Source organism: Halichondria panicea, chromosome 2, assembly GCF_963675165.1.
Source record: "Halichondria panicea chromosome 2, odHalPani1.1, whole genome shotgun sequence".
Taxonomy (NCBI): domain Eukaryota; kingdom Metazoa; phylum Porifera; class Demospongiae; order Suberitida; family Halichondriidae; genus Halichondria; species Halichondria panicea.
The window spans coordinates 991408-1014646 of NC_087378.1; the positions used below are offsets into that span (position 1 = coordinate 991408).

General features: G+C 43.3%; 7 protein-coding genes across 8 annotated transcripts; 5 read left to right on the forward strand and 2 right to left on the reverse strand.

The window, feature by feature from the left end:
* The first annotated feature begins 12 nt into the window (after nt 1–12).
* Nucleotides 13–707, forward strand: LOC135331674 (DNA-directed RNA polymerase III subunit RPC10-like). Its single transcript, XM_064526909.1, has 3 exons — nt 13–177; nt 313–400; nt 537–707. The coding sequence occupies exons 1-3, from the start codon at nt 67–69 to the stop codon at nt 662–664; spliced, it is 327 nt and encodes a 108-aa protein (XP_064382979.1). The 5' UTR covers nt 13–66; the 3' UTR covers nt 665–707.
* Nucleotides 708–717: 10 nt separating this feature from the next.
* On the forward strand, nt 718–3834 carry LOC135331673 (dnaJ homolog subfamily C member 27-like). Of its 2 annotated transcripts, none has more exons than XM_064526907.1 (5): nt 718–827; nt 927–1079; nt 1134–1298; nt 1724–2007; nt 2090–3834. In XM_064526907.1, the coding sequence occupies exons 1-5, from the start codon at nt 765–767 to the stop codon at nt 2244–2246; spliced, it is 822 nt and encodes a 273-aa protein (XP_064382977.1). In that variant the 5' UTR covers nt 718–764; the 3' UTR covers nt 2247–3834. The 2 variants fall into 2 exon arrangements, with proteins under 2 accessions (XP_064382977.1, XP_064382978.1); XM_064526908.1 differs by having other exon boundaries at nt 1724–1996; nt 2090–2329.
* On the reverse strand, nt 2234–4110 carry LOC135331672 (uncharacterized). Its single transcript, XM_064526905.1, has 2 exons — nt 3934–4110; nt 2234–3834 (listed from the first exon to the last, which is right to left on the reverse strand). The coding sequence occupies exons 1-2, from the start codon at nt 3988–3990 to the stop codon at nt 2350–2352; spliced, it is 1542 nt and encodes a 513-aa protein (XP_064382975.1). The 5' UTR covers nt 3991–4110; the 3' UTR covers nt 2234–2349.
* Nucleotides 4111–4572: 462 nt separating this feature from the next.
* Nucleotides 4573–5925, forward strand: LOC135331704 (uncharacterized protein YwbO-like). Its single transcript, XM_064526942.1, has 4 exons — nt 4573–4803; nt 4903–5116; nt 5263–5533; nt 5663–5925. Exons 1-4 carry the CDS (start codon nt 4619–4621, stop codon nt 5794–5796), a joined length of 804 nt encoding a protein of 267 aa, XP_064383012.1. The 5' UTR covers nt 4573–4618; the 3' UTR covers nt 5797–5925.
* Nucleotides 5926–6061: 136 nt separating this feature from the next.
* LOC135331684 (germinal-center associated nuclear protein-like) lies at nt 6062–19167 on the forward strand. The gene is made up of 27 exons (XM_064526919.1): nt 6062–6339; nt 6435–6483; nt 6529–7253; nt 7309–7708; nt 7828–8103; nt 8216–8364; nt 8793–8852; nt 8913–9059; nt 9131–9192; nt 9264–9396; nt 12786–12862; nt 13127–13240; nt 13455–13617; nt 13821–13976; nt 14043–14503; nt 14894–15091; nt 15147–15344; nt 15665–16064; nt 16235–16373; nt 16670–16779; nt 16962–17049; nt 17235–17438; nt 17529–17736; nt 17818–18081; nt 18190–18435; nt 18586–18735; nt 18979–19167. The coding sequence occupies exons 1-27, from the start codon at nt 6298–6300 to the stop codon at nt 19028–19030; spliced, it is 5271 nt and encodes a 1756-aa protein (XP_064382989.1). The 5' UTR covers nt 6062–6297; the 3' UTR covers nt 19031–19167.
* LOC135331692 (E3 ubiquitin-protein ligase TRIM71-like) lies at nt 10175–12717 on the forward strand. The gene has a single exon (XM_064526928.1). The coding sequence runs from the start codon at nt 10267–10269 to the stop codon at nt 12553–12555; it is 2289 nt and encodes a 762-aa protein (XP_064382998.1). The 5' UTR covers nt 10175–10266; the 3' UTR covers nt 12556–12717.
* Nucleotides 19151–23208, reverse strand: LOC135331690 (oxygen-regulated protein 1-like). The gene is made up of 9 exons (XM_064526926.1): nt 22810–23208; nt 22708–22756; nt 22568–22656; nt 22249–22515; nt 21722–21932; nt 21111–21624; nt 20448–20602; nt 19555–20328; nt 19151–19422 (listed from the first exon to the last, which is right to left on the reverse strand). Exons 1-9 carry the CDS (start codon nt 23097–23099, stop codon nt 19297–19299), a joined length of 2475 nt encoding a protein of 824 aa, XP_064382996.1. The 5' UTR covers nt 23100–23208; the 3' UTR covers nt 19151–19296.
* Between the last annotated feature and the right edge of the window lie 31 nt (nt 23209–23239).

Sequence of the window (23239 nt, forward strand, 5' to 3'; positions counted from 1 at the left end):
AATTAATTAATTATAGACGTGGATGATCTTTACCATATCCCTGGCCATTGAAGATGTTGAAGTGATATGCATTTGTTCTGTCCCACTTGTGCTAATCTACTGGTGGTGGAGGAAGGGCCTTCTTGCTATAGGTTTGCCTGCAACACATGTCCTTACGTTCAGAACATAGAGAGGAAAGTAAGTGAAGAAAAACAATTCATGCATGTGAAGGTTTTTTTGTTTGTTCTAGATTCGATTATTAATGCTGGTAGTATAGTGTGCTTGCACATACATGCATATCTGACAATGCATCGGATTTATTTTGCTGTGTAGGTTTCTTCGTACAAGTTTCCAAGACTGAAGGAAGTGGATGATGTGTTAGGTGGAGCCTCTGCCTGGGAGAATGTGGACTCCACTGAAGGTGCATAGTTTGTAGTCACTATCACTATTGAGTAGAGCCAGATATTATTGCTTGCCACTTGCCTGAGAATGTGAATAGTGCATGATATTGATATTAAACTGTGCATGTGATCAATTCTGACTGTTTTACTGTACAGAGACATGCCCCAAGTGTCGCCACTCCAAGGCCTACTTCATGCAGATGCAAACTAGATCAGCAGACGAACCAATGACTATATTTTTCAAGTGTTGTAGTCCAGAATGTGGGCATAGATGGAAAGAATGAATGTCATTATTATTGTTGCATAATTATTATTGTCTAATTATAAGGCTGTTGTCATGGGATTTGTTATTGAAATATTGAAATAATAAATCAATGCATAGTGATGGAGGACAGAAAATCTCTTCGTGTAAAGATCATAAGCATGGGTGCAGCAGAGACAGGGAAGGTACAAGCACTAGCTATATAAAGGCACAAACACACGCACTCTGCATAAGCTTATGCCTATAATAGGCTTGTATGCTTATTTGTTTTGATTTTCGTACAGAGCTGTCTGATAAAGCGTTTCTGTGAGAAGCGATTTGTCACCAAATATATGGCCACACTCGGGATCGACTTTGGTGTGTCCAAAATCAAGAGTAGTGACTGCGACATCAAAGTTAACATATTTGATATGGCTGGACAATCCTTCTTCGCAGAGGTAACCAACCGTCTCATCTGGTGTAGTCTGTATTGCAATCACAATCATTCTTAGGTACGAAATGAGTTCTACAAAGATACGCAAGGAGTGATGCTCGTGTATGATGTCACAAATCGATCTAGTTTTGATGCCCTGAGTGATTGGCTAATAGAAATACGTAATAATCTACCCCAACCCTCGGATATGGATTCTGTTGTGTTTATTGTCTGTGCCAATAAGGTATGGCTTGCAAATAGCTTGAGCATTAAGGGTAATCATGTGTTGAAGCCCATGCATGTGTGGGGAAGATGTTAATTCATTAGTCTAGCTGTTACGAAATACCCTGTAATTGATTCCCTTCTCACCCAGCTAATTGCTTAATTAATTTTATTTGCTACAACTGTAGTACATGTAACTAAGTGCTATTTTGTTGTAGACTTTATGGCAGCAAGTCTTTATGTATACATTCCATTTATTATTGTTTGCTTGGGTGCCTTTAAAAAAACAATCCTAGGAACTCCTACAACAACAGACGATCATGTATCCAAATCAGTCGCATACTGTAATACGAGACTGACTTTAATTGACTTACTGCGTGTGTGACATGTAACCTGAGGAGCGTGCTTAGTAGACCATCAAAGGTGTGTTTTCTAAATCTTGTACAGGTTGATCTTGGAGGCAAGCGTAAAGTAGACACCTCTGAGGGCAAGCTCTGGGCAGAGACTAAAGGTTTCCACTACTTCGAAACTTCAGCCCAGAGTGGGGAGAAAGTTCAAGATATGTTTGAATGTTTGATTCACACTGTAGCGAGTGTTTTGACAAAGGGAGGGAAGCCAGGAGCAGCCAGTATGGAGAGAGGGTACAGTCTTGAGCAAGCCTCTTTGGTGACAAGAATAAGAGCTTGTCCTGATAACTATGAGATGCTTGGCGTGTCTCGAGTAAGTAGCAGGTATGTATATAATGTTGGTGTGTACGTGTGAATCACTGTACGAGAATCTTATTATTATGTGTGGAATTGTTTGTTTTTGTAGGGATGAGGTTAATAAGGCATACAAACATCTTGCCATCCTGCTCCACCCTGACAAGAATTTGGCTCCAGGGAGTGATGAAGCATTCAAGGCAGTAGCTAAAGCCAGAGAAGAACTGCTAAAGAATAGACAGTTAGAATTGGACAATTTCAATTTTTAATTCATATTATTATGTGTTCAAGAGTTTACAAGAGATATTGTATGCATACATGTACAACAATAATTTTATTCTGCAAAAAATAATGTCATTCAGCTTAGTGTTTTTACAAGTTCAATGCTTCTTCTAAAGCTTTCAAGAGTTGGTCAATAAATGCAGATGCCTCACATGAAGCTCGAATAACCTGCCCATTTGTCACATCTAGTACACATTCCTCATCATCTTCACAGGAGAGATCGTCACAACTTCTTGGTGGCAATCGAAAGGGGCTAATACAGATGGTTCCAATTTGAGCATTGCTGATTCTAGTATCGGTACAGGTTGTGTTTCCTTGACAAGCAGTGCGGCCACCAGTGCAAGTAGTTTCTTGTTCCTGCTTAATACGTTCAACTGGGGCACACGAGTGACTAATTTCCGTCTCTGCTAAAAATTGGGAGCTCGAAACCACACAAGTGTCTTCTTCATCGGCACATTCAGTGTCTTGACAGTTGATCTGAGTGCAATGAGCAAAACCACGATAATCGTCTTGTTGGAAATCAACACAGGCCTCGTTTTCACCACAAAAATCGTCAGGCACAGAATCACAGGTTGCAATCTGACTAACAACACTAAGTTGGGCCTTTGGTATGCACACAGAGATCATAGAAGAGTCTTCTGGTATGAATTTCCCGGAACACACTTCATCATCAGGACACGTAACTTCACTGCATGATTGCAAAGCTAGTGTTGGGTCTAGACAAGTAAGAATTTGGTCTCCTTCAAGCCTGTTAATTATCGTTAGCTTGCAACGATCCTCGTTAAACGGACAACGGAAGCTAAGTGGTATATCGGGGACACCAACAATAGCACACACACGAGAGTCAGGACATTTCACTTCATCACACTTAATCGGTAGTCGGCATTTAGGGCCTTCACTATCTTCAATACAAAGCATACCAACAGCCTCACAATTCAGGTTCTCACAGCTTTGCGGTCGTGGTCGTTCCTTAACACAGCGAGCCCTCTGCCTGCCTTCTCCTCCAAACAGCATACAAATGAGGCTATCACCACAGTCCAATTCGCTACAATCTCTTGGGCGTTTTGGTTGAGTACGCCTCGGAACACAGCGTACTATCGGATGTTGTTCATCTCGTGGTCGGAAATGGCATTCCATTCCTCTATCGCAAGGCCCTAATTCGTCACAGGTCGCCGGTCGAAAATCAACGCACCTTGCTGTTGGTCCAATCCTAAAGTCAAAAATTTGACATATCATTCCAGGGCCGCATTGCACTACACTGCAGTCACTAGGAGGGCTTGGTCTTGGGGGAAGCACACATGCAGCTCTAATGTGCTGTCTACAGCCGGGTTTGTCTTCTGGGCAGCTTGCTGGGAATACTTCTTCCACACAGGTACGACGCTCAGGGCAAGATTTTTCATCACAGGTTTCAGTGACACAGTTAGTTATCTCCTCGTCTGTTTGTTGTGGGCGAAAAAATGTAGCTCGACACTCCCCGCAGTTATTGGGGATGCACATTGCGTTGAGGAATCGTCGACAAACAGCACCATCGCATGGGTTTCTGAGGCACTCCACTTGATTTGGGCAGTCAGTTTGCTACAGATAATATTATAGTCAAAACAAGATTATATACATATAAGCAGTATATTCAAACACATTTAGACTAGATAGACATATAAAATAATGAAGACTTACACAATATCCAACAGATATCCATGCAGCTACTACAACAAGTATGCACCACATTCTCATTGTGTGAGCAGTGAAGTTTTCTTTTGTGAACTAGTTATTGGCTTTTTTATAATCTGCCACTCAATAGAAGTAATCAACCAGCACAGATGGTCAGTGGTTAAAGTACTAAGTGATGACACTCTCTTATGTGGTAAGTACCTAGACATTCTTGTGGGTGTGGGTGCAGTTCTCAATAGGAAGCTGCATTAATACAACCTCAATCCATTAGAACCATGACAACAAACCCTGCAGAGTATAATCACAGTGTCATGGTCACACCATCATTTTAGAAACAATAAAGTGAGCATGATAAGGCAAAGTTTTTGAGCTGCAGTTCAGTTGTAATTTTACCATCAGCTAGTCAGCAATAACGATACCATGAAAGGATGTTTGAGGACGCTGTGGTTTGTGAAAAATATGATACATTCAATTTCACCAAAAAACTACAATTTTAGATGCAGTGCCTGCTGCTGCATGCAGAACAGAGCCATCTCAGCAGCTAGCCCCCACCACCCCTCTCTAGCCTCGAGACCAGGCCGTTTGTTGACAGACATAACGGCCTGGTCTCGAGGATACTCCCCTCTGTGTGCAGACACAGAGAGGGGGTGGGGCTAGCTGCCCAGCATACAGTCAGCAAAACAATTAATTAATGCAGTCTGTGATCAAGTGTACTACTGCTAGCAGGTATACACTTAGCTTTCTCAGACTGACAACAACATTAGGTGGAGGCTCAAGGCTTGGTCTCTCAGTGTGTACAGCTAGAACTGGAGGAACAATGGCCAACAACAAAGTCCAAGTCAATGTGGATGTGACCTCAGATGTAGTGTGCCCATGGTGAATGCATTATAGCTAGCTATAAAGCAATTTCACACAGGTGTACACTTTTAACTAACTGCTCTATTCACTATTAATATTTATTGGGATTTCCCACAGGTGCTGGATAGGTAAGAGAAGTCTGGACACAGCAATGGACCACCTCAAAGATGACTTCGAGTTCAATGTTCACTGGAAACCGTTTCTCCTCAATCCAGTCATGCCTGAAGAAGGCGTCCCAGCCATGGACTATTTCAGACTAAAGTTTGGAGAGGAAGCTGCTCAGAGATTTGTATCAGGAAACTCTCCAGTTACGCTGCGAGGAAAAGAGCTGGTAGGTCACTCTCTAACGCTCTAAAATAACCCTAAGTTGAAATCGCCCTGGGAACGAGGCTATTCTAAACCCTGCCCTCTAAACTCTAGTACCCCCTATGTATCATTGTAATAGGACATGTTCTGTACAACCAACTCTTCTTACAGGGAATAAACTTCAATCCTAATCGACTGGTGATTCCCACAAAAAAGCCACACATGATCCTCGATTTTGCTGGCAAACATGGCAAGCAGCATGAGATGCAGGAGGTGCTGTTCCGGGCTTACTTTTCCGAGGGTAGGAACGTGTCTTCTGATGAGATCCTCAAAGAACTGGTGGAGGAAGTTGGTTTGGATTCTGGTAAAGCATTAGCTGCCTTGAGAGACAGTGGATATGTGAGCGGGTTTGAGAAAGGAGTTAAAGAGTCATCAGCAAAAGGTAGTCAGGTGTACCCTAACCCTAATTCTAACCCTTTGTCTCCACATCATGTGTTGACAGTTAAAATTGTGCTTGTGCCAATTCAATTAACTTGGGAAGTTACTTAATTATATACTATATTATCTGCAGGTGTCACTGGAGTCCCATTTTTTGAGATTAGCCTCAAAGATAAACCCAACAGTCAACAGCAGTTCTCTGGAGGTCAACCTGTCGACACATTTATCAAAGTATTCAGTCGTCTCAAAACTCTCTCCAAAGTGTGACCACAAAATTAGAGTCATAAAACAAAAACAATAACAGTGAACCTAAAAATAATATTATATGTTTTAAATGTTTTTTATACACTTTATAATTATGTGAATGTTATGTGAATGATTTATGTGTTCGTGTTCTGTGAGTCGGTGGGAATCTCTCCATTTTTCAGTGACGCCATTAACCCTCTGAGTCTCGCATATTTGTCTTTGGGCAAGCCTTCTCTCACATGTTTCTTCTTGAGGAATTCTTCTAGTTGTTTTCTCATATCCTGTGGAGGTACACACTCGTTTTTGAGTACTTGTAAGTTCTCAACATTCATGGGAGTAGCCATTCTCACACTAGTATTCTCATGAGAAACCAACACGTGGTTTGAGGTCTGAAATTAACTCTTTCACATCTTGGTAGATTTGTATATAGACTTCTTCTCTGTCAAAGCTATATATCTATGGTCGATCTATGGTCGATCAAAGGTTTTATATTTCCTCAAAAGCTTAAGAGTGTGTGCAGGCATGTATGGGAGTAGTCCCAAGGCTGGACTTGCTCAGAAAAAGGTAATCTGAATGTCTAGTGTGTTATTATGCTTGCTTAATTTTATAAACATGAGATATAATTATTGTGATATTAATCTCTTGGTGTGTTTGTGCAGAAGAAGCAGGCCATTAGACGGCTCTCACAGACAGGCAGGAAAGGATCAGGTAGAGAGAATGTACCGTAACTATCATTGACATTCCTCTATGCAGGCAATGTCGCTGGTGGTGGCCGAGGGAGGGCAAGACGCCCATCTCAGCAAGGACAAAGCGCTACCCAAAATATGTCTCAACCTGGCTCTCAATCAGGCCTGGAAAATCCGTTTCTTAAAGCCCTTCCAGCAACAGACTCACAGGTGAAAACACTAGTGGTGAAAACAAACCAAGGAAAAGACAATCCGTTCTTGAGTAGTCTTACCCAACGCAAGTCAGAAGATCCACTACCATCCAGTCGCAGAAAAGTGAAAAAATTGACCGTTCCCCACACTATGACTTTACCTATTCGCAGTGCAACAGTGCCATCCACCTCCTCTTCATTAACTGGACACCCACCAGATATTCACTCTACTAGTGGACAATTGAACCCATTTCTAGCCCCCTCCCCACTCAAAGCATCAAGCACTGGAAAACTCAATGTACATTTGTCAATGCAATCGGACACTAAACCAAAAGTCTCGTTTGATCCATCACTGGAGTCTCAAACTACCAGAAAACGTAGAGTACCGTCGTATTCAGAAGTAGTCGCTGCTCATACTCAGAGTAAACCGGCCACACAGCCACAACAGTACGCCAACTTGAAGACATTGCATATTAAGGGTATACCAAATGAACTGAACACTTCTGAAATATTACGGAGTCATTTTGCAAAGTTTGGCCAAGTCAAGCTCCTTAAGTGCTTTCCAGCAAAAATGTTTGCCACTGTAGAGTTTGCTTCTCGGGTAAATTATTATTATTACTGCACCTGCATGCATATAGCTCATTATTTGTTCATAGGAAGAAGCTGTTATTGCGAAGAAAGCTGGGAAGATTATTTCACCGAAGCATGATCCACTGATAATATTTTGGCATGCAAGCCGACAACCATCGTCTAGCACCCAGCCAGATGTTCCAATCATCTCCTCAGGCAATGAAACGAGTACAGACCCTAAAATCAAGAAGCCAGTGAAACAGCAGTTGAATCAACAGGGCGATACTCAGCCCGCTAAAAATTTTCCTTTGCAACAGTCAGTTCAAAACAAACCCAAGCAATCGAATGTGTGGAGCCGTTTGGGACCTGAGAAGAAAGATGCTGATGAAGAATGGACACCTGACAAAGCTGATGGTGGTGATGAACAACAAAATGAATATGTGGATGAGGGCGTATGTGAAGGGCCTAATTTCATACAAGAACTCGGTAAAAAGTTAATTGCATCTGACTTAAGTAACACTGAACTCACTTGCAATGCACTCCATATACTTGCTAGTACATGTATACACTTCACCAATGCTCCCCCCCCTCCCCTCTCCCCCTAGGTCTCAAAGTAACTGGTGATGAAATGGATACCATTGCTAGGTCAGCTGATCATCCGTACTTTTTACGCTCACTGATGCAGCCTGATACTGGCCCCTCTACTTTAACTCAGCCGCTAGCCACTGTTACCAGCACCGATACTAATACTAGTTTGCCTGATTCTCGTCAACTCTACAACATCCCCATACCTGACATACCTCTGCTGCCTCACACGCGTGGACACACTGCTACCGAGTGCTATGAGAGTCTAGATGCTAGGGATCAACAGATCAGGAAAGGTAGCCACACTGTACATAATTATAGTGTAGTCGAATTTAAGTTGAAGGAGTCTAGCTTTTTTGTTGGGCCCGTGTGTGTGTGTAATGTGTTGTGCTGTCACTATTTATACAGGCACTGTGAAAAAAACGGTGCTGTCTGAAGCCCGAGTGATAGTGGGCACCTGCCCAGACTTGTGTCCCGAGAAGGAGAGGTATCGAAGGGAATACACGAGACGATTGAGCTGGTTCGAAGTTTCCAGGGACTCTACTACAGGAGGACGTGTATGTGTTACTCTCTCACTGTAGGACCTGTATCTATTGGCAGTAGTATTGACTGTATTGTATTAGTTGCAGTCCTGTACCTGTATTGTGGTTGTTCTAGTAACCGTGTTGGGCATGTAACCACAGCTTGTATATTATATTGTGAGTACCCTGTTTATGAAAAGGACAAGTTGGTTGCTCTGTTGATCTTGTGTACGAAAGTGTTTAGGGGGGGACCCCACACTCATACATTTTGTGTTTTTAGGGGGAGACCTCACACTCATGTGTTTATAGGAGGGGACCCCACACTCACACATTGTTGTGTTTATGGGGGGGGCCCCACACTCATACATTGTTGTGTTTATAGGGGGAGACTTCACACTCATACATGTTGTTTTTATAGGGAGAGACCTCACACTCACACATTGTTGTTACGTTGTTTTTTGTAGAAACCCAACGTCAACCATAAGAAGGCTATCAAAGAGTACAGTGGATCTGCAGCTGACAAGGTAACCCAGCAACCTTCTCTCATACACTCTCATACAATGTCTCCAAATGCATGCACACAGGAGGAGCCTCTTCCTCATGATCTGAGACCACTCAGCGTGCTGCAGATGACCATGGATTACCTGGTCACCAGGGTGATGGACGATTACCAGGAGAGGCCTGCAGACTGGTACGACTTTGTCTGGAACAGAACTAGAGGAATACGAAAGGTTTGAGAGTATTCTTCTGTCATGGCTACTATTTAAATTTGTTGTATTAATAATTTTTTTTCTTTCTGCAGGACATAACTATTCAGCATTTGTGTACAGTAGAGAGCACAGAGTTGACTGAGAAATGTGCCAGGTGAGATTATTACGCTCTTATCATTGCTTATCATTGCCTGCATTATTGGTTGTGTTATTTATTCGCTATAGGTTTCATATTCTTTGTTCTTACCTGCTCTGTGAAGAAGACACCAACACGTTTGACCCTCGGATGAACAGTGAGAACCTCAACAAGTGTCTCCTCAGTCTCAAGCAGTTCTATAGAGATCTGAGGGTGGAGAAGGTGAGCACTTTCAGGCAACTAGGGATGTGCCCACACTGATCGGTGGGATGGTTGGCACTAACCACCTCTTAGGCCTAGAAAATGTGTGGGTTGAATTGAGATTGAGGGATTGAAAATAGCCACCACTTTTGAAATTTGTGGGTACATTACGGCATAGTGTCTAGTGCATACTGTGTGGCACATCACGGCATAGTGTCTAGTGCATACTGTGTGGCACATCACGGCATAGTGTCTAGTGCATACTGTGTGGGGTTTAGATAAGATTGGCACCAGGGAAAATAATTATGGTTCAAGCAAAATTGTAAAAGTACAGTGCCTCGTAGCCTCGATTCCAGGCCGTTCAAGGGGCTGGAGTCGAGGCTAAGTGCCTCGAGGCTTAAATGGCTTTAAATCATACCTCTCCCTTGGATCGGTAGGTTTATGTATACGCATAACTAATATTATGGTGCTATATTATCTGTTACTAGACATTCTACTTAGTAGTTAGCTCTGCATTAGAGCACTAGCTATTGGTGGCTGCAAGAGTGAAGAAAGAACTGCAAAGCTGAACTACCAGATATAAACTCGTTTGACAGACAATTATTTATTCGTTATCTTTTCTATATTTTCAAATGAAAGTTGTGTCAAAGTGAAAATGTTATAATAGGTTAAGAATGTTGCTTTAATTGTACGAGTTATCAGCACCTGTGGCTTATAAATGAGTTACGTTTGACAAAGGTGTACATTTGTATAAAATTCTACTAATTGCATTCATGATCCTTGTAAGGGGAATTCCCTGTTGTGATGTGATGTGATGTAGCTGTGGGGTCATTTAGAGGTCAAGTAGCTACTGTGCTAGCTAGCTTTGTTCATGTTCTATTATCTCACAAGATGGCCCGACCTGCAGTCACAGAGAAAACAATTGAAGGAGTAAAGGAAGAACTAACATGTGTCATTTGTCAAGAATTGTTCAAGATGCCCAAAACCCTACATTGCCTACACACGTTCTGTGAAGATTGCCTGCAAAAAGCAGAGGTAGCTCGAAAGCGAATGAGAGCTTCTCGTGACTCTGATACCCCATCAGCCAACGAAGTGGAGTGCCCCTCCTGTCGTGGAAAATTTGATTATGAAGGTCATATTGTTGGGATCAAGACTAACTTTGTGTACGTCAATCTTATTGAGCATCTGATCATTCATGAAACGATATCTACTGAAGGCAACCTCACTTGTGGCAAATGTGCCGATGAAGCTCGAGCTATTGCCTTTTGTTACGACTGCAAGTGTGCTGTTTGTGAGCCTTGCAAGCAGATGCATCAACGTTCTGTCAAGCACTCTTCCCACAATATATGTTCACTGGAGGAGATAAAACAATCAGCCACTCTACCAGCCCTCGTAAAAAACTATCTGTGTCCGAAGCACAACGCCGAGCAAAGTTTGTTTTGTTTCGATTGCCAGGAAATTATTTGTCGAGACTGTACAATAGTTCAGAGTGATCATCGCGACCACAACTTTCAGTTCATACCTCAAATTATCGAAGACCAAAAGAAACAAATGCGAGAAAAGTTTCAGCCTCTTGAGGAGAATTTGAAGATTGTTACCGGGTGCTGTGAAAGGCTAGCCGCTCATATCGATAAAGTAACACAAGTTCACGACAAGCGATCGAGGAGAATCAACGATGCTGTTGACAAGTCGATTGAAATACTTGAGCAACGAAGGGCCCACCTGCTGGAAGACTCCCATTCAGTCCATGCTGTCAAGAAGAAGAATCTGGACATTGAGTTAGAGGGGGTTGAAGGAGTTAGGGCCTCCATAGCCAGTGCTATCGACTTCTGTATGACAACCTTGGAAAAAAGAAGTGAAGTTGAGATACTCATGTACAAGAAAGAGATGCTGGCTCGCGCCAAGACACTGTCAGAGATGCACAGAGCATTTGAGAATTTTGATATATCCGAGGACGATCACACTCACTTTACGTACGATGACCAACCCATGCGTGTATTTGGGAAGCTTTGTGATGCCCCTTTCCCCAATACAACCACAGCAGAGGGGCCAGGGCTGGAGAGTCCACTACAGAATGTTGATACCTCGTTCAAAATTATGGCTTGTGATTCAAACGGTCGAGGACTTATGAGTGGCGGAGGAGATTGCAATATCGAGGTGGCTTGTGTGCCAACAATCACACAGAAGACAATCAAGTACCCCAGTACCATCACAGACAACCATGACGGCACGTACATTGTTTGCTATCGTCCAGAATATCCGGGGCACACCAAAGTCTCAATCAAATTCAACAACGAGCATATCCAAGGGAGCCCCTTCAATTCAAGAGTTGCTCGAAACTATATCCATCCGATTCCGGCCCCCTTCACTCTCACTGTCCCCAACTCGAGTCCTTGGGGTGTGGCCATGGTGTCTGACACAGAGCTGGCCGTCACAGCCTCCGACTGTATTGTGCACATCTATGACATCATCACCAGAGAAGAGGTTGATCAAGTTCGCTCCAACTTCACACGACCGTACGGTATGTCTACAGATCACGAGAACTGCCTCTGGATCACGGACAGAGAGGCACACATGGTGCAGAAGTTTCGTCGCGAGAGTAACGGGGAATTTGTCAAGCTGTTTCAGTTTGGATCTCGTGGTATACAAGCGGGACAGTTTTCACACCCAAGAGGCGTTGCTGTCAACCCAGCCACCGGCTACATCTATATATCCGATATGAAGAACAACCGTATACAGATATTCAAACCAGATTCACCCGCCCCCCGTTACGTGGGTCAGTTCGGAGCACCTGGAAACGGCCGAGGACTCTTCAATCTTCCGGCTGGAATGATCTTCAATTTGAAGGGCGAATTGGTTGTATGCGATGACCACAATTGTCGACTTCAAGTTTTCGACCCTGAAGGCACCTTCAAGTATATGCTAGGAACTACTAGCTCTGAGAAAGGCCTACTTTGTTCTCCAATTGACATCACTCAAGATTTCCGAGGGCGTTTGGTTATCACTGAGTTCGGTAGCCACAGTGTCACTTTTTTGAGCCCTGAAGGTGATATTTTGAACTGTATTCGAACGATTGGCACGGGATTTGGGCAGTTTGTGCATCCTCGAGGGATTACGTCCGATTCTGCAGGTTTTGTGTACGTGGCCGACAACGAGAACATGAGAGTAGTTAGGTTTTAATTGAGCACTGAGTTGTTTCTTTGTGTGTGTGTGTTAGTGTTATATAGCACAAGTGTGGCTGATTTAGGGACTAGCTAGAGCATATTCTGTATGTTAATTTTTGTATTAAATATACAATGCAATTTTGACAGTTTTGTTTATCAATTTTGAGATCAACATTAATTGAAACTGATTATTACGTTAATTATCATATTAAATTTAATAATTATTGTCTATGTACATACATATAGGGTGTTCTTTGTCCAAATGAGGCGGAGTTCTGTTGCTATGACATCCTCCTGCATCTCACTGACGGCAATGTACTCGAGTAAGCCTTAGGGGAACACTTTGTGTATGTATAGTTATTAGTCATGCTGTAAGGGAATTCCCCTGCTTGTTGTCTGAAAGCCTCATGCTCGTACATGTGGTATATAGCTACCACAAGTCCATAGGATTTACCGTAATAGTTGCTTTACACGTATTCTATGTAGGTACGAAGTCAGTGTTGGTGCATAATAATTATGACAATACTTATGACAATATACTTATTGATAATACTTTGTAGTGCTGACTCCTCCCCTCTCTCCCTCAGCTTGGTGACCCAATATTCTCCGTCTGTCATAGACACACTGGCAGTGAGGTTTGCTATAGACGTCGCTCTTTCCTTCGACTCAAACAATTTTGTCAAGTTCTTCAAGCTAGCAAGGTGAGCTGCTAACTGCATGACTCTCATGTACACCACACCATTGAAACTTGTCACCATAAGATCATACCATCAATCTCAGCAACTGCCTAAAGTTATTACCTTTCCTACTGCTTGCATAACTAACAACCCACCCCACACACACACACACACACACACACCACACTACACACACACACACACACACACACACACACACACACACGCTACACACTAGGACAGCAACATTTCTGAATGGCTGTGTTCTTCATCGCTACTTCAACTTGGCTCGCACTAGAGCTGTGGAAGTGCTCAACCGTTCTCATACCTCCCAGAAGAGACCAACTAACTTCCCTCTCTCAGACCTTTCCAGAATACTGGCCTTTGGAACCAATGAAGAGGTTGAGTTTATACATAGTATTGTGCATGTGTCTAGGCTGTTGCCATTTTTATTTATCTGTACGAATAGATTAACAAATTATGACAAATCAGTTACTTGAGTTGGTTGGTACTTCTGTGCTAGCCAGGGTTCTCCGTACTTATATTGTCTGATCCATGCTTGCCTAGGCATTCTGTGAACCTAGTTTCAATTTTGATTCCATAGGCAGCTGTGTTTTGCGAGCTGTCGTTTAATCTGACGGTCCCACCTCCGCGGAAAACTGTTCAGTTCTTGCGAGGAGGCATGACTGAGGGAGAGCAGATGCCGGCACAGAAGAGCTACCATCTTGTCGACTGCAAGAATAAGAAACCACTTGGAGAGGTCAGTTGACTACTAAAATGTGTAGCAGAGTGTGCAAGTAAACTTTATATCATTGCATGCATGCAGGTGGTGTATGGGAAACCTCTCCCGCCCTTGTTCAACCATACCCCTTTCTCGAGTTTCTCGTCAGAGGGTCTACCACTGCGTTCGATTACCCCTCCGCCCCCTACCTATGTCCCCCCTCCCCTACCACGTGAACCCTCGTACACAAAGGAGGACCTTATGACGGCTGTGGAGAGTGTGGAGTGTGAGGCTGTGAGTGTGTGTGTGGAGGATGTGGTATTTGAGTGCCTGCGTGAAGAAATAGACCTTTTGAGAGAGATAGAAGAACTAGCCTGTATCTTTATACAAGAAGAGCTTCTACATGAGTTGATCAAGGCTGAGAGTCAAGAGGTGGCTCAGAAGGCTGTCTTGGAGACCCTGGAAGTCAAGGCAATTAAAGACAAAATGGCTGAATCTGCTGTCATAGAGGCACTTGATGTTGTGTTGAAGGAGGCAGTTGAAGAGATTATTCAGACCATCTATTGGTATGTTGTGTTGTACTTGATGCAAAAGTTTGATAGGCTACAAAGCTAAAGAAGGAAGATGTTTGTACCAGGACGTACAACAATGTACTTATTCTTTAGATGTAGCCCATAATTATGTTGACAACGTCAACCAATACTCTTGGAGACAAAGCCAGTCACAGTACTGATGTACTGATAAGCAAGTAATTGGGCTATAAGAGAGTCATAATGTAACTTGCTGTCACAGTACTGGGTTGTACTGTACAGGGAAAGCCTGGCCTGCTGGAGGGAGATCCCCTGAGTGTCAAAGTGGCATTGTTGCATTATAGCATGTATATACATGTATGTATGTATGTACCACGTACATGTACATACTTACATGTTATTATATGTGTGATTGTGTCTTTACAGGGACTGTGTGCTGACTGCCCAGGCAAAAGAGGCAGCTGTCATTCATCTCACTGTGGAGCTGGTGGAGGAGTGTGTGTGTGAGGGTGTGAGGGGGCTGGTCTGTGAGACACTCGAACAGGTCAAACACGAGAAAAAGGAAAAACTAGAGGCAATCAGGCGGGAATGTTTATTGCAGCGTACACTCAAGTACTGGCAAAGGTGAAGCCCTTCCTTGTACGTATATATTGATGGTTATACTGATACTCTCTCACAGATGGCGATTGTCATTGAAGGCCAGGGAACATGTTCGACAGTGTGCTTCCGATATCCCACCCCTCCCTCCTATGATGTCATTACCATGGCAACTGGACATCCTCTGCCCACTTGAGAAACGACGAAAGGTAGAAGTCGCAACCTCATTTGAAACTGCTGGGCAACTGGAGGACAGCAAGAAAGAAAGAGATAAAAGACGGTATGTACCTTACGGCCGTGCGTTAAATAGAGCATCTTTGAACATCCATAACTTTAATTCCGTTGGTCCAATAACGTTGATTTTCTGAAAGCTTAGAAGGAGTTCTGTGGGATGGTATGGTTAAATCTCGGCCAAAATTTCCTGTTTTCAGAAAAATACCATGGTCTTTTTTATAAAGCCCATTGGTATTTTAATTGTCACAAAAACAGACTTTTGATTTTACTTAAAGGCCTCTCTAAGCTTTCAGAAAATCGTGTTATTGGACCAACGGCACATCTAATTATTTGCCTCTCCACCCACGCATACCCACGCATACACAGACACGAATTTTATGCTCCGTTGAACCTGCCGCTAATTCTCCAAGACTCCCTCCTGGCATTCCACACCCCCTCACACCCCCACACTCCTCACATCCACTGGAAGCTCGCGTTCATCTACCCTCCACAAAGTACACTCCCCCCTTCTGATAAGCACACTCTCAACTGGCTCTATCGGAAACTCAAGACCGTTACTGGCTCATCTGTTCCCAGCAAAAACACAGAACTGTTGGCTTTGTACTCTGCCCCTGTTCAAGGGGGTGTGCTAGACCATTGGGATAAACAGGCAACACGAAAGCTAAACGTAGCCGTACAGGGTATATGCTCTCACTGGAGAGGTGAAGTGAATGGAGCATCAGGGATCATGCTGTATGCACAGTTGCCACAAGGAGAGAGCATTCAGGTACATGTCACATGGTTGATATTAGAATGTGTGCCATACCAGTAGTACTAAGTCGCTGTTGTTTCTGCTATAATCTAACGATTAGTGTCCTGTGTCAGATTATCCTTACTGCTACCATTTAGGTAGTTTTTTTTAACAATTGCTAATCATGCTTGCGTATTTCCCTGTAGGAATACATTGAGAGTGTGTTTGAGATGCTGGGTGTGGTGATGAGGAGTCACAAGAGCTCCACTCCTGTACCCCTCTTGTTAGCCCACTCTAGGGAACTGGAGGACAACCACTTGGCAGCGTGGATCTCTCTCAGAAGAGGTATGTACAGCTACATAATTATATGTAATAGGCAAACTTCAGCTAATTAGAAGCTTCTTGTACAAGTGGTCGTACAAGGCAGACCATAGCTAGTCAATAACATACATGTAGCTATATATAGCCAATAATCTAATGCTACTGTAACAGTACGCTGCAAAGCATGCCGTGGGACTTAATAGCAGATCCTTTTAGTTGTACGTAGCCATGCTTCTTGTATTGGCTTCGTGGTATCATTAGGTAAATGCTGTGCCAAGAAGACTAGTGTGCTCATGAATTGTCTGTCTTTGCCCACACAGCATTTGGAGACTATTGTAAACAACCACAATCGTGTTTGTCTGATGTGGAGTGTCTCAAGTTGGACATCCCCAGTTATGTGCCACCCACGCAAACCACAGAGGAAGAAGCAGTAAGTCAAGCACTCCATTACCTGTCACATAGGCTATTGACTCTAGGCATCATAATCCGTCGCCAAGCCTATAGAATTATTTTTGTGAAATATTTGTTCGCTAACTTTGAAACCCCAAAGTTTGAACTCTTAAAATGTAGTTTGGTAGACTACTGAGTAAGTTTTGTGCTCCCACTGTTTAGGTGTGTACGCGTCTTCGCTGGCTTGTGGAGCACTCCCCATCTCCGCCCACTCTGTTTCACACACCAGTCAAGGACTATGTCGAGAAAGGTGGGCTGGTTTCAACCATTCTGTAATACCCGGTACAATCTGTTATTGTGTGGCCTCTCTAACCATCGCAACTTCCACCCCACTTCTCTCGACTAAGAAACTGTCTCGACTAAGAAACTGTACATGTGTGCATATACTTTGTGTGCAGCCACTTTGAGTTTATTCACTGCTCTGATCATTCACAGGTCTACTTGATCTCTTTGTTCCACTGGTGGTCTCAGACAGCACTGCTCGGGAGAAGGCCACCCTCCCCTCTCAGGCCCCTGCCCCTATTATCAGTCTCTATAATTACATCCTAGACCACTTGGCAACTGTTGCAACGGGAGAAGAGTTGGAGGAACTTGATTGGCCAATTCCTGAGTATGCAGCACAAACATTTACACAGAAAAGTAAGTATGCTGGTAGTAAACGAAACCTGCTAATGTGTACATTTCACTGTTTTATTTTAACATTTGCTATGAATGATTCTTTTCTTACAGGTTTGCCTCCGGTCTTCTGGAATCGTCCTTCCTACTTGTCTAAGTTGCAGACGTGCCTGGCCAGCCTTCAGTTGCCCTCCCCTGCTCTCAGTCTGGGTCCACATTGGACTGAGGCCGAGTGGTCCACTCAGTGTTCCCAGTGTCTCAACTATGTGGCCTCCTTGCAGCTGCCTGGGTCCCCTCATGGCTCTGTCACATTGCTCTCAAGGTACTGCTCACCTTGTAGGACCACCTTCCCTAGACTAACAGGCCCGCTGTATATAGCAATTCTTTTTGTGGTTTTTCTCAGGATCAAGGCCTTACTTCACCGCCATCATCACATGTTTGAGTGTGGTGAGACTGATGAACCAGAATGCTGCGTTCCATGGACTCATGTGATCCTCGCTTGTATTGAGCACATCCTCTCATGTTTGGACTCAGATCTTTGGGCAAGTACTCTCCATAGCGTTAAACGGAAGTTTACCGTGCCTACAAGCTGGCTGAGAGCGCAGGCAGAGACAAGTCTTGCCACAGCTTCTCAACTCACTGGGCTACAGTCACCAAGGAAAATAAGGTGTTATACCAGTTCGATACGCACACAGTAATCTCAAGATAGTTTGTTATGTACATTACAGGTACTTAAAAGTGCTCAGTGCTATGATTTTGTGTTTTGCTTGCACAGGCACAGAAGACATAGAAGTGACCCTCCTCATCTGACGGGGACGCCCCTACATTCTTCAACTCATTACCCCAGTCCCTCTCCTACCCCTAAGCCCCCCTCTAGTGTGGGTGTGTCCCCGTATGGTGTACATGGCAACACAACCATCCCCTCCACTGTGTCCCTACATCATGAGACAACTGCTGTCCAAGTTAGGGAACTGACACAAAAGCTAACATTGTTGCAAATGGAGAAAGCCCACTCACAAAGGTGCATTTCTCTGCATAGATGGAGAAATTAATGGCTAAAAATCAATGTTAAAACTACAAATAATTTATGTACTATTATACATACAGCCAAGATTTCATTGAACTCTTGATACAGCAGATAGCTTTATGATGGACTGTTGGTATTGCATAGGTTTGAGGCCCAGCTCCAGGAGTGGATGAGCTCTACCAGTGTGCCCAGCCCACCTGTAGTGAGTGAGCAGGTTTCCAGTGAAGGTCGTCCGAAACCCTCCTCCTTAAGTGAAAAACTGGAAGAGCTTCAGGCTGGGATCAGAACAGCCAGGTAAGTCAGTCCTACATGTAATGCCATTGGAAGTGCTGTTGACCCTAGCTAATTCGCCTTTAGAAGTGTACTGTTGTGATTTTCTATCCCCACTATCCCTCTCACTCTATTCCTCTTTCTCCTCTACTATCCTTCCCCCGTTCTCTCCCTAGCTTTTCCCCATGTACATTAATTCCTAACTATAGATCGAGCCATGTATCAATGTCAGTAGGCTCAGGCTGACACCTTTTTGTCCCCTTACAGATGGAAAGAGAAGGAAACCAATACCTACCTAAGAGCTCTTTCAAGAACTTAATGAATTCATTGTAACTGTACACATAATGATCATGTGCATGACTGTCTTATTGCGCGTTTGTACACTCTTGTGGCTGTCATTACCACTTATTAAAATCATTGTACATTCCTTGAAATAAAATAATTTTCGAGTAATAATTATAATTATGATGGAGTTACAAGGGGTAAAGTTATGATGAAGGGTAAAGTGTTCCAGGAAAAACATGACTGATCAAAAACAATAATTTGCAGCACAACAAGACATACATGTATGTAGAATGGCTCTAACTAAGAGTCTGTTTGTGAGTCCTCTATAACAAATGTGGTCTCTTCGGGTTCAGCAGTAGGACTCACTCTGCTTGTCTCTACTGGTATGTCCTCTTCAACAACCTCCTCTTCAACAACCTCAGGAGCCTGTAGGAGAATTAGAGCATACAATTTACAAGTTGAAAGTTGAGGAATGAACGAACATACACACAAGTTAGTATGTAAACGTAAACCTTGTGTAAGTAATACTACAGAAATACTTGTTGTTGTACTACTCACTTCAATGTGATTATCTGGTTTGCTTTCATCTGAGCCCAAAATTTGTTCTGATGAGATTTCCTCAACTGTACCCCCTTGATCACCCTGTAATGTTGTATTGGTATCCTCGGTTGGCATACTCTCTACGACTCGGCTCTCAACAACTGTAGCTTCCTCTTGATCGACAATCACCGGGGGACCACCCTCAGCAGGTATGTAGTAGTGGTAGGTAGTAGTAGTAGTAGTAACTGTGCTTGCCGATTCACTTCCAGTATTGGGCCCGCTTAAACCTTGCGTTTGACTTGGATTCAATTTGTTTACAGATTGTGATCTGCTTTTTGTGGCTGAAGATTGTCTGCTAGTGTGTTTCGACTTTGCAATGCTCGATCCGCTTTCAGTACCGAGCCCGCTTAACACTTGTGTTTGACTTGGATTTACAGATTGTGATCTGCTTTTTGTGGTTGAAGATTGTCTGCTAGTGTGTTTCGACTTTGCAATGCTTGATTCGCTTCCAGTACCGAGCCCGCTTAACACTTGTGTTTGACTTGGATTCAATTTGTTTACAGATTGTGATCTGCTTTTTGTGGCTGAAGATCTAGTGCTAGTGTGTTTCGACTTTGCACTGCTGCTTCTCTTAGATAGTGAGACACTGCTGACTTGATCATTTGTAACAACCTGCACAGAGCTTGAGTTTTCAGTGCTACCAGCTGGTTCAAACGTGGACTGCATCTTGTTTCTTTGTAGAGAAAGATCAACTGCATTTTGCAGAGGTTGGGACTCGAGCTCTTTGAGTTCCTAATGAGTATAACAAAATTACAGCTAAATACAACTGTGCAATTTTACATCTTATTATATAAAAAATACCATGTACACTGTCATGATGAGATAAAAAAAATAATGTATGAAGTATTCACCTGTTTGTTGGCTTTCCCATAGTGCAGTCCCTCATCAGTATTTTGAGTCACCACATGTGTAAGTTCTCGGGTGATGGTCTTGTCCCCCTCTCCTGGGTCCCCAGCTTCCTCAAGTACTTCCTCCACATCTCCAGCCTCATCAAGAGGGTTATTACCTATAGTATGCATGGGTACACAGTTGGTGTAGTCAGTGGAAATGGGGGTGGGTGGGAGTAAAATGGGGCTAATTAACCCGAAGTGCGCCGTGGCGCCACAGGTTATAGTAGTCAGTCAGTCTGTCTGCTGTGTATTCTAAGCTGCTCACCTGGATGCGATAGCGCTGTGTTTGTACCATGGATAGCCTCAAAACAACAGGGTAGTAGTTTTTAAATTTGGCAGATTTTGATGTTAAAGCTTAATTTGGTGTCAAACAAAAGCGAGCAAAAGCTAAGAAGCTGCACGTTGGCCTAGATTTACATGCTGCTTTGACTCGAACCTACTGGGACATCTCTCACACGGCTTTGACTCAAGGCACTAAACCCCAAATTAACGCCGAGGGTTTGAACTTCAGTGCTCTAGTTTTCTATGGTTTTAAGTGTAAAATGGTCACCTCTGTCTTGCAGCTACAGTCTTACAGAACAAGCGTGATTATAATACACATGTATGGTTTCAATGTGTGTGTACTTCTCTCTTCCATAGTGGGCTGGTTCAGTGCTTCTTCCACAGGCATTGAGGTGTCCAAATCTTCCATCACTTCGTCTTCAACGGGTGCATCCACAGTCTCTTGTGCGGCTGGAATCGATGTTGCTTTTACCTCATGTGTGTCGGGAGGCAATACTACAGCGGAGTCTAGTGTCTTGGTTGTTTGGTGGAAGGTGGTTTCTGAGGATTCCTTGTTGCCTTGAGTTACCAAAACTTCATGAGTAGAGACAGAGCTGCTCTGGTTGTCATGAGTAGCCAATACTTTACGAGTAGAGACAGAGCTGCTCTGGTTGTCATGAGTAGCCAATACTTTACGAGTAGAGACAGAGCTGCTCTGGTTGTCATGAGTAGCCAATACTTTACGAGTAGAGACAGGGCTGTTCCTGTTGTCTTCAGTAACCAATACATTATGAGTGAAGACACGGCTGCTTATAACAGGATCTCGGGGTTCTAACGGATAAGTGGGTCTATCTAGGCTCCCACCAAACACAGAGTCCTGTGATAAAAGAAAATAGCAATTATTTACAGACTACTATAGAATAGTGCAGAATATGGGAGTAGTCCATGGAATTATAGGCATGAAATGAACTTACAGCTCTGTGGTCTTCAATGCCCTTCTCTCTTCCTTCTTTATTCTTACGACCTCCAAATGGTCTGCTTTTTCTTCTCTCAAAATTCTTGTGCTTTGTATCAATGGGTGGCAGTTTGACTATTTCCACCTCCTGGTTCCGCTTGGCTGCTCTTGGACGAGGGGGGAATCTCTTCTTCAGTCTATGCATGGTCCGAGGGACAGTTACTGCTACTCTGCACACATAAAAAGAGGAGGCTAGTAATACACTAGGTATATGTATGCACACTACTAGTACTGCAATAACATTGAGGCATTTAGTTTTATCTACTGTATTATTTTACTGGAATGTTTTGCGAGCATTAAACATATAAAATAAGCGTTGATCACTTCGCAAAACTAGTAATTACACACGATCCTAAAATGGGTGAAGTGTGGCTGTACAGTTGTTAGTTAATTCTAATGAAACCAGCTCCAGAACGCAATGGTTGCATTTCAACACCAGCAAAATATTCTAGAAATACAGTATTCCAAACACAATTTTCAACAAACTTGAAGAGTGACTTTTTCTCTTCTAGGGCAGAATATGACACTTTTTGGAATGACTTGGTCCCTATTAGAGCAACATATTTTCCTCCATCTTGTAGCTCGCTGACAGCATGCAGTACTTGTCCATCCAGTGTACAGAGGCGTTTTGCTGGTGTGATTAGACGGCTTTTCTCTGTGACTAGTTCCAGAACGTATTCCCATGATCCCATCATTTGCCGTGGAATGAGAACCCGTGCTCCACGATATCTCTCATCACCATTCCGAAACACACTGTAGGGAAACGATGACATTTCCGTTTGGAACAAAGTAACAAAATACTTACTGGATCACATATGGTTTCTCGATGGGTTTTCTGTACCTAGCGGATGCAACCACAACACTAGCTGTACTTCTAGTAGGCAAGGTCAGGAACTGTGTAATGAAAACAGTACAGAATGGGAATACTGGTATGGATGCACAAACCTCTCTTTGCTGTCTTCGAGCTAGCAATCTCTTTGTTTCGCTTCCATACCTGCAATTCAGAGTGTAAAATGAGCTGATCACAATTCGATTTACACAACGTACTTGACTTTTTTGAAATGCTCAGAGCCACCTGCCACATAGTATCGACCAGTCTCCAAATCGTCCAACCTATTCACTTTATGACCACCAGCCGGAGTGTAAATGTTCCTTATAGCCACAGGAGCTCTCAGACCACTTGTGGCAATGCTAAGAAACGTGCTGAAGTCTCTTATCTGCCTGTCGTTGACCACCATGCACTTGGGCTGCTTGTTAGTCACTCCATTTGTGTACAAGTAAACTTTCTTAGCAGGTGTCAGATCATATTGTGTGTCCATCATTAGGGAGCCTTCCATAAATACTTCGTTAGCTAAGTGCTCAGGTAGTCTAAAAACACAGCTACCTTCTTGTTGTTTAATATGTGGTAACTAGGTAGTCATAGTAACTGATAAATATCGTCGATGGAATTAGCAATAGCTCCAATTAGTGCTACCCC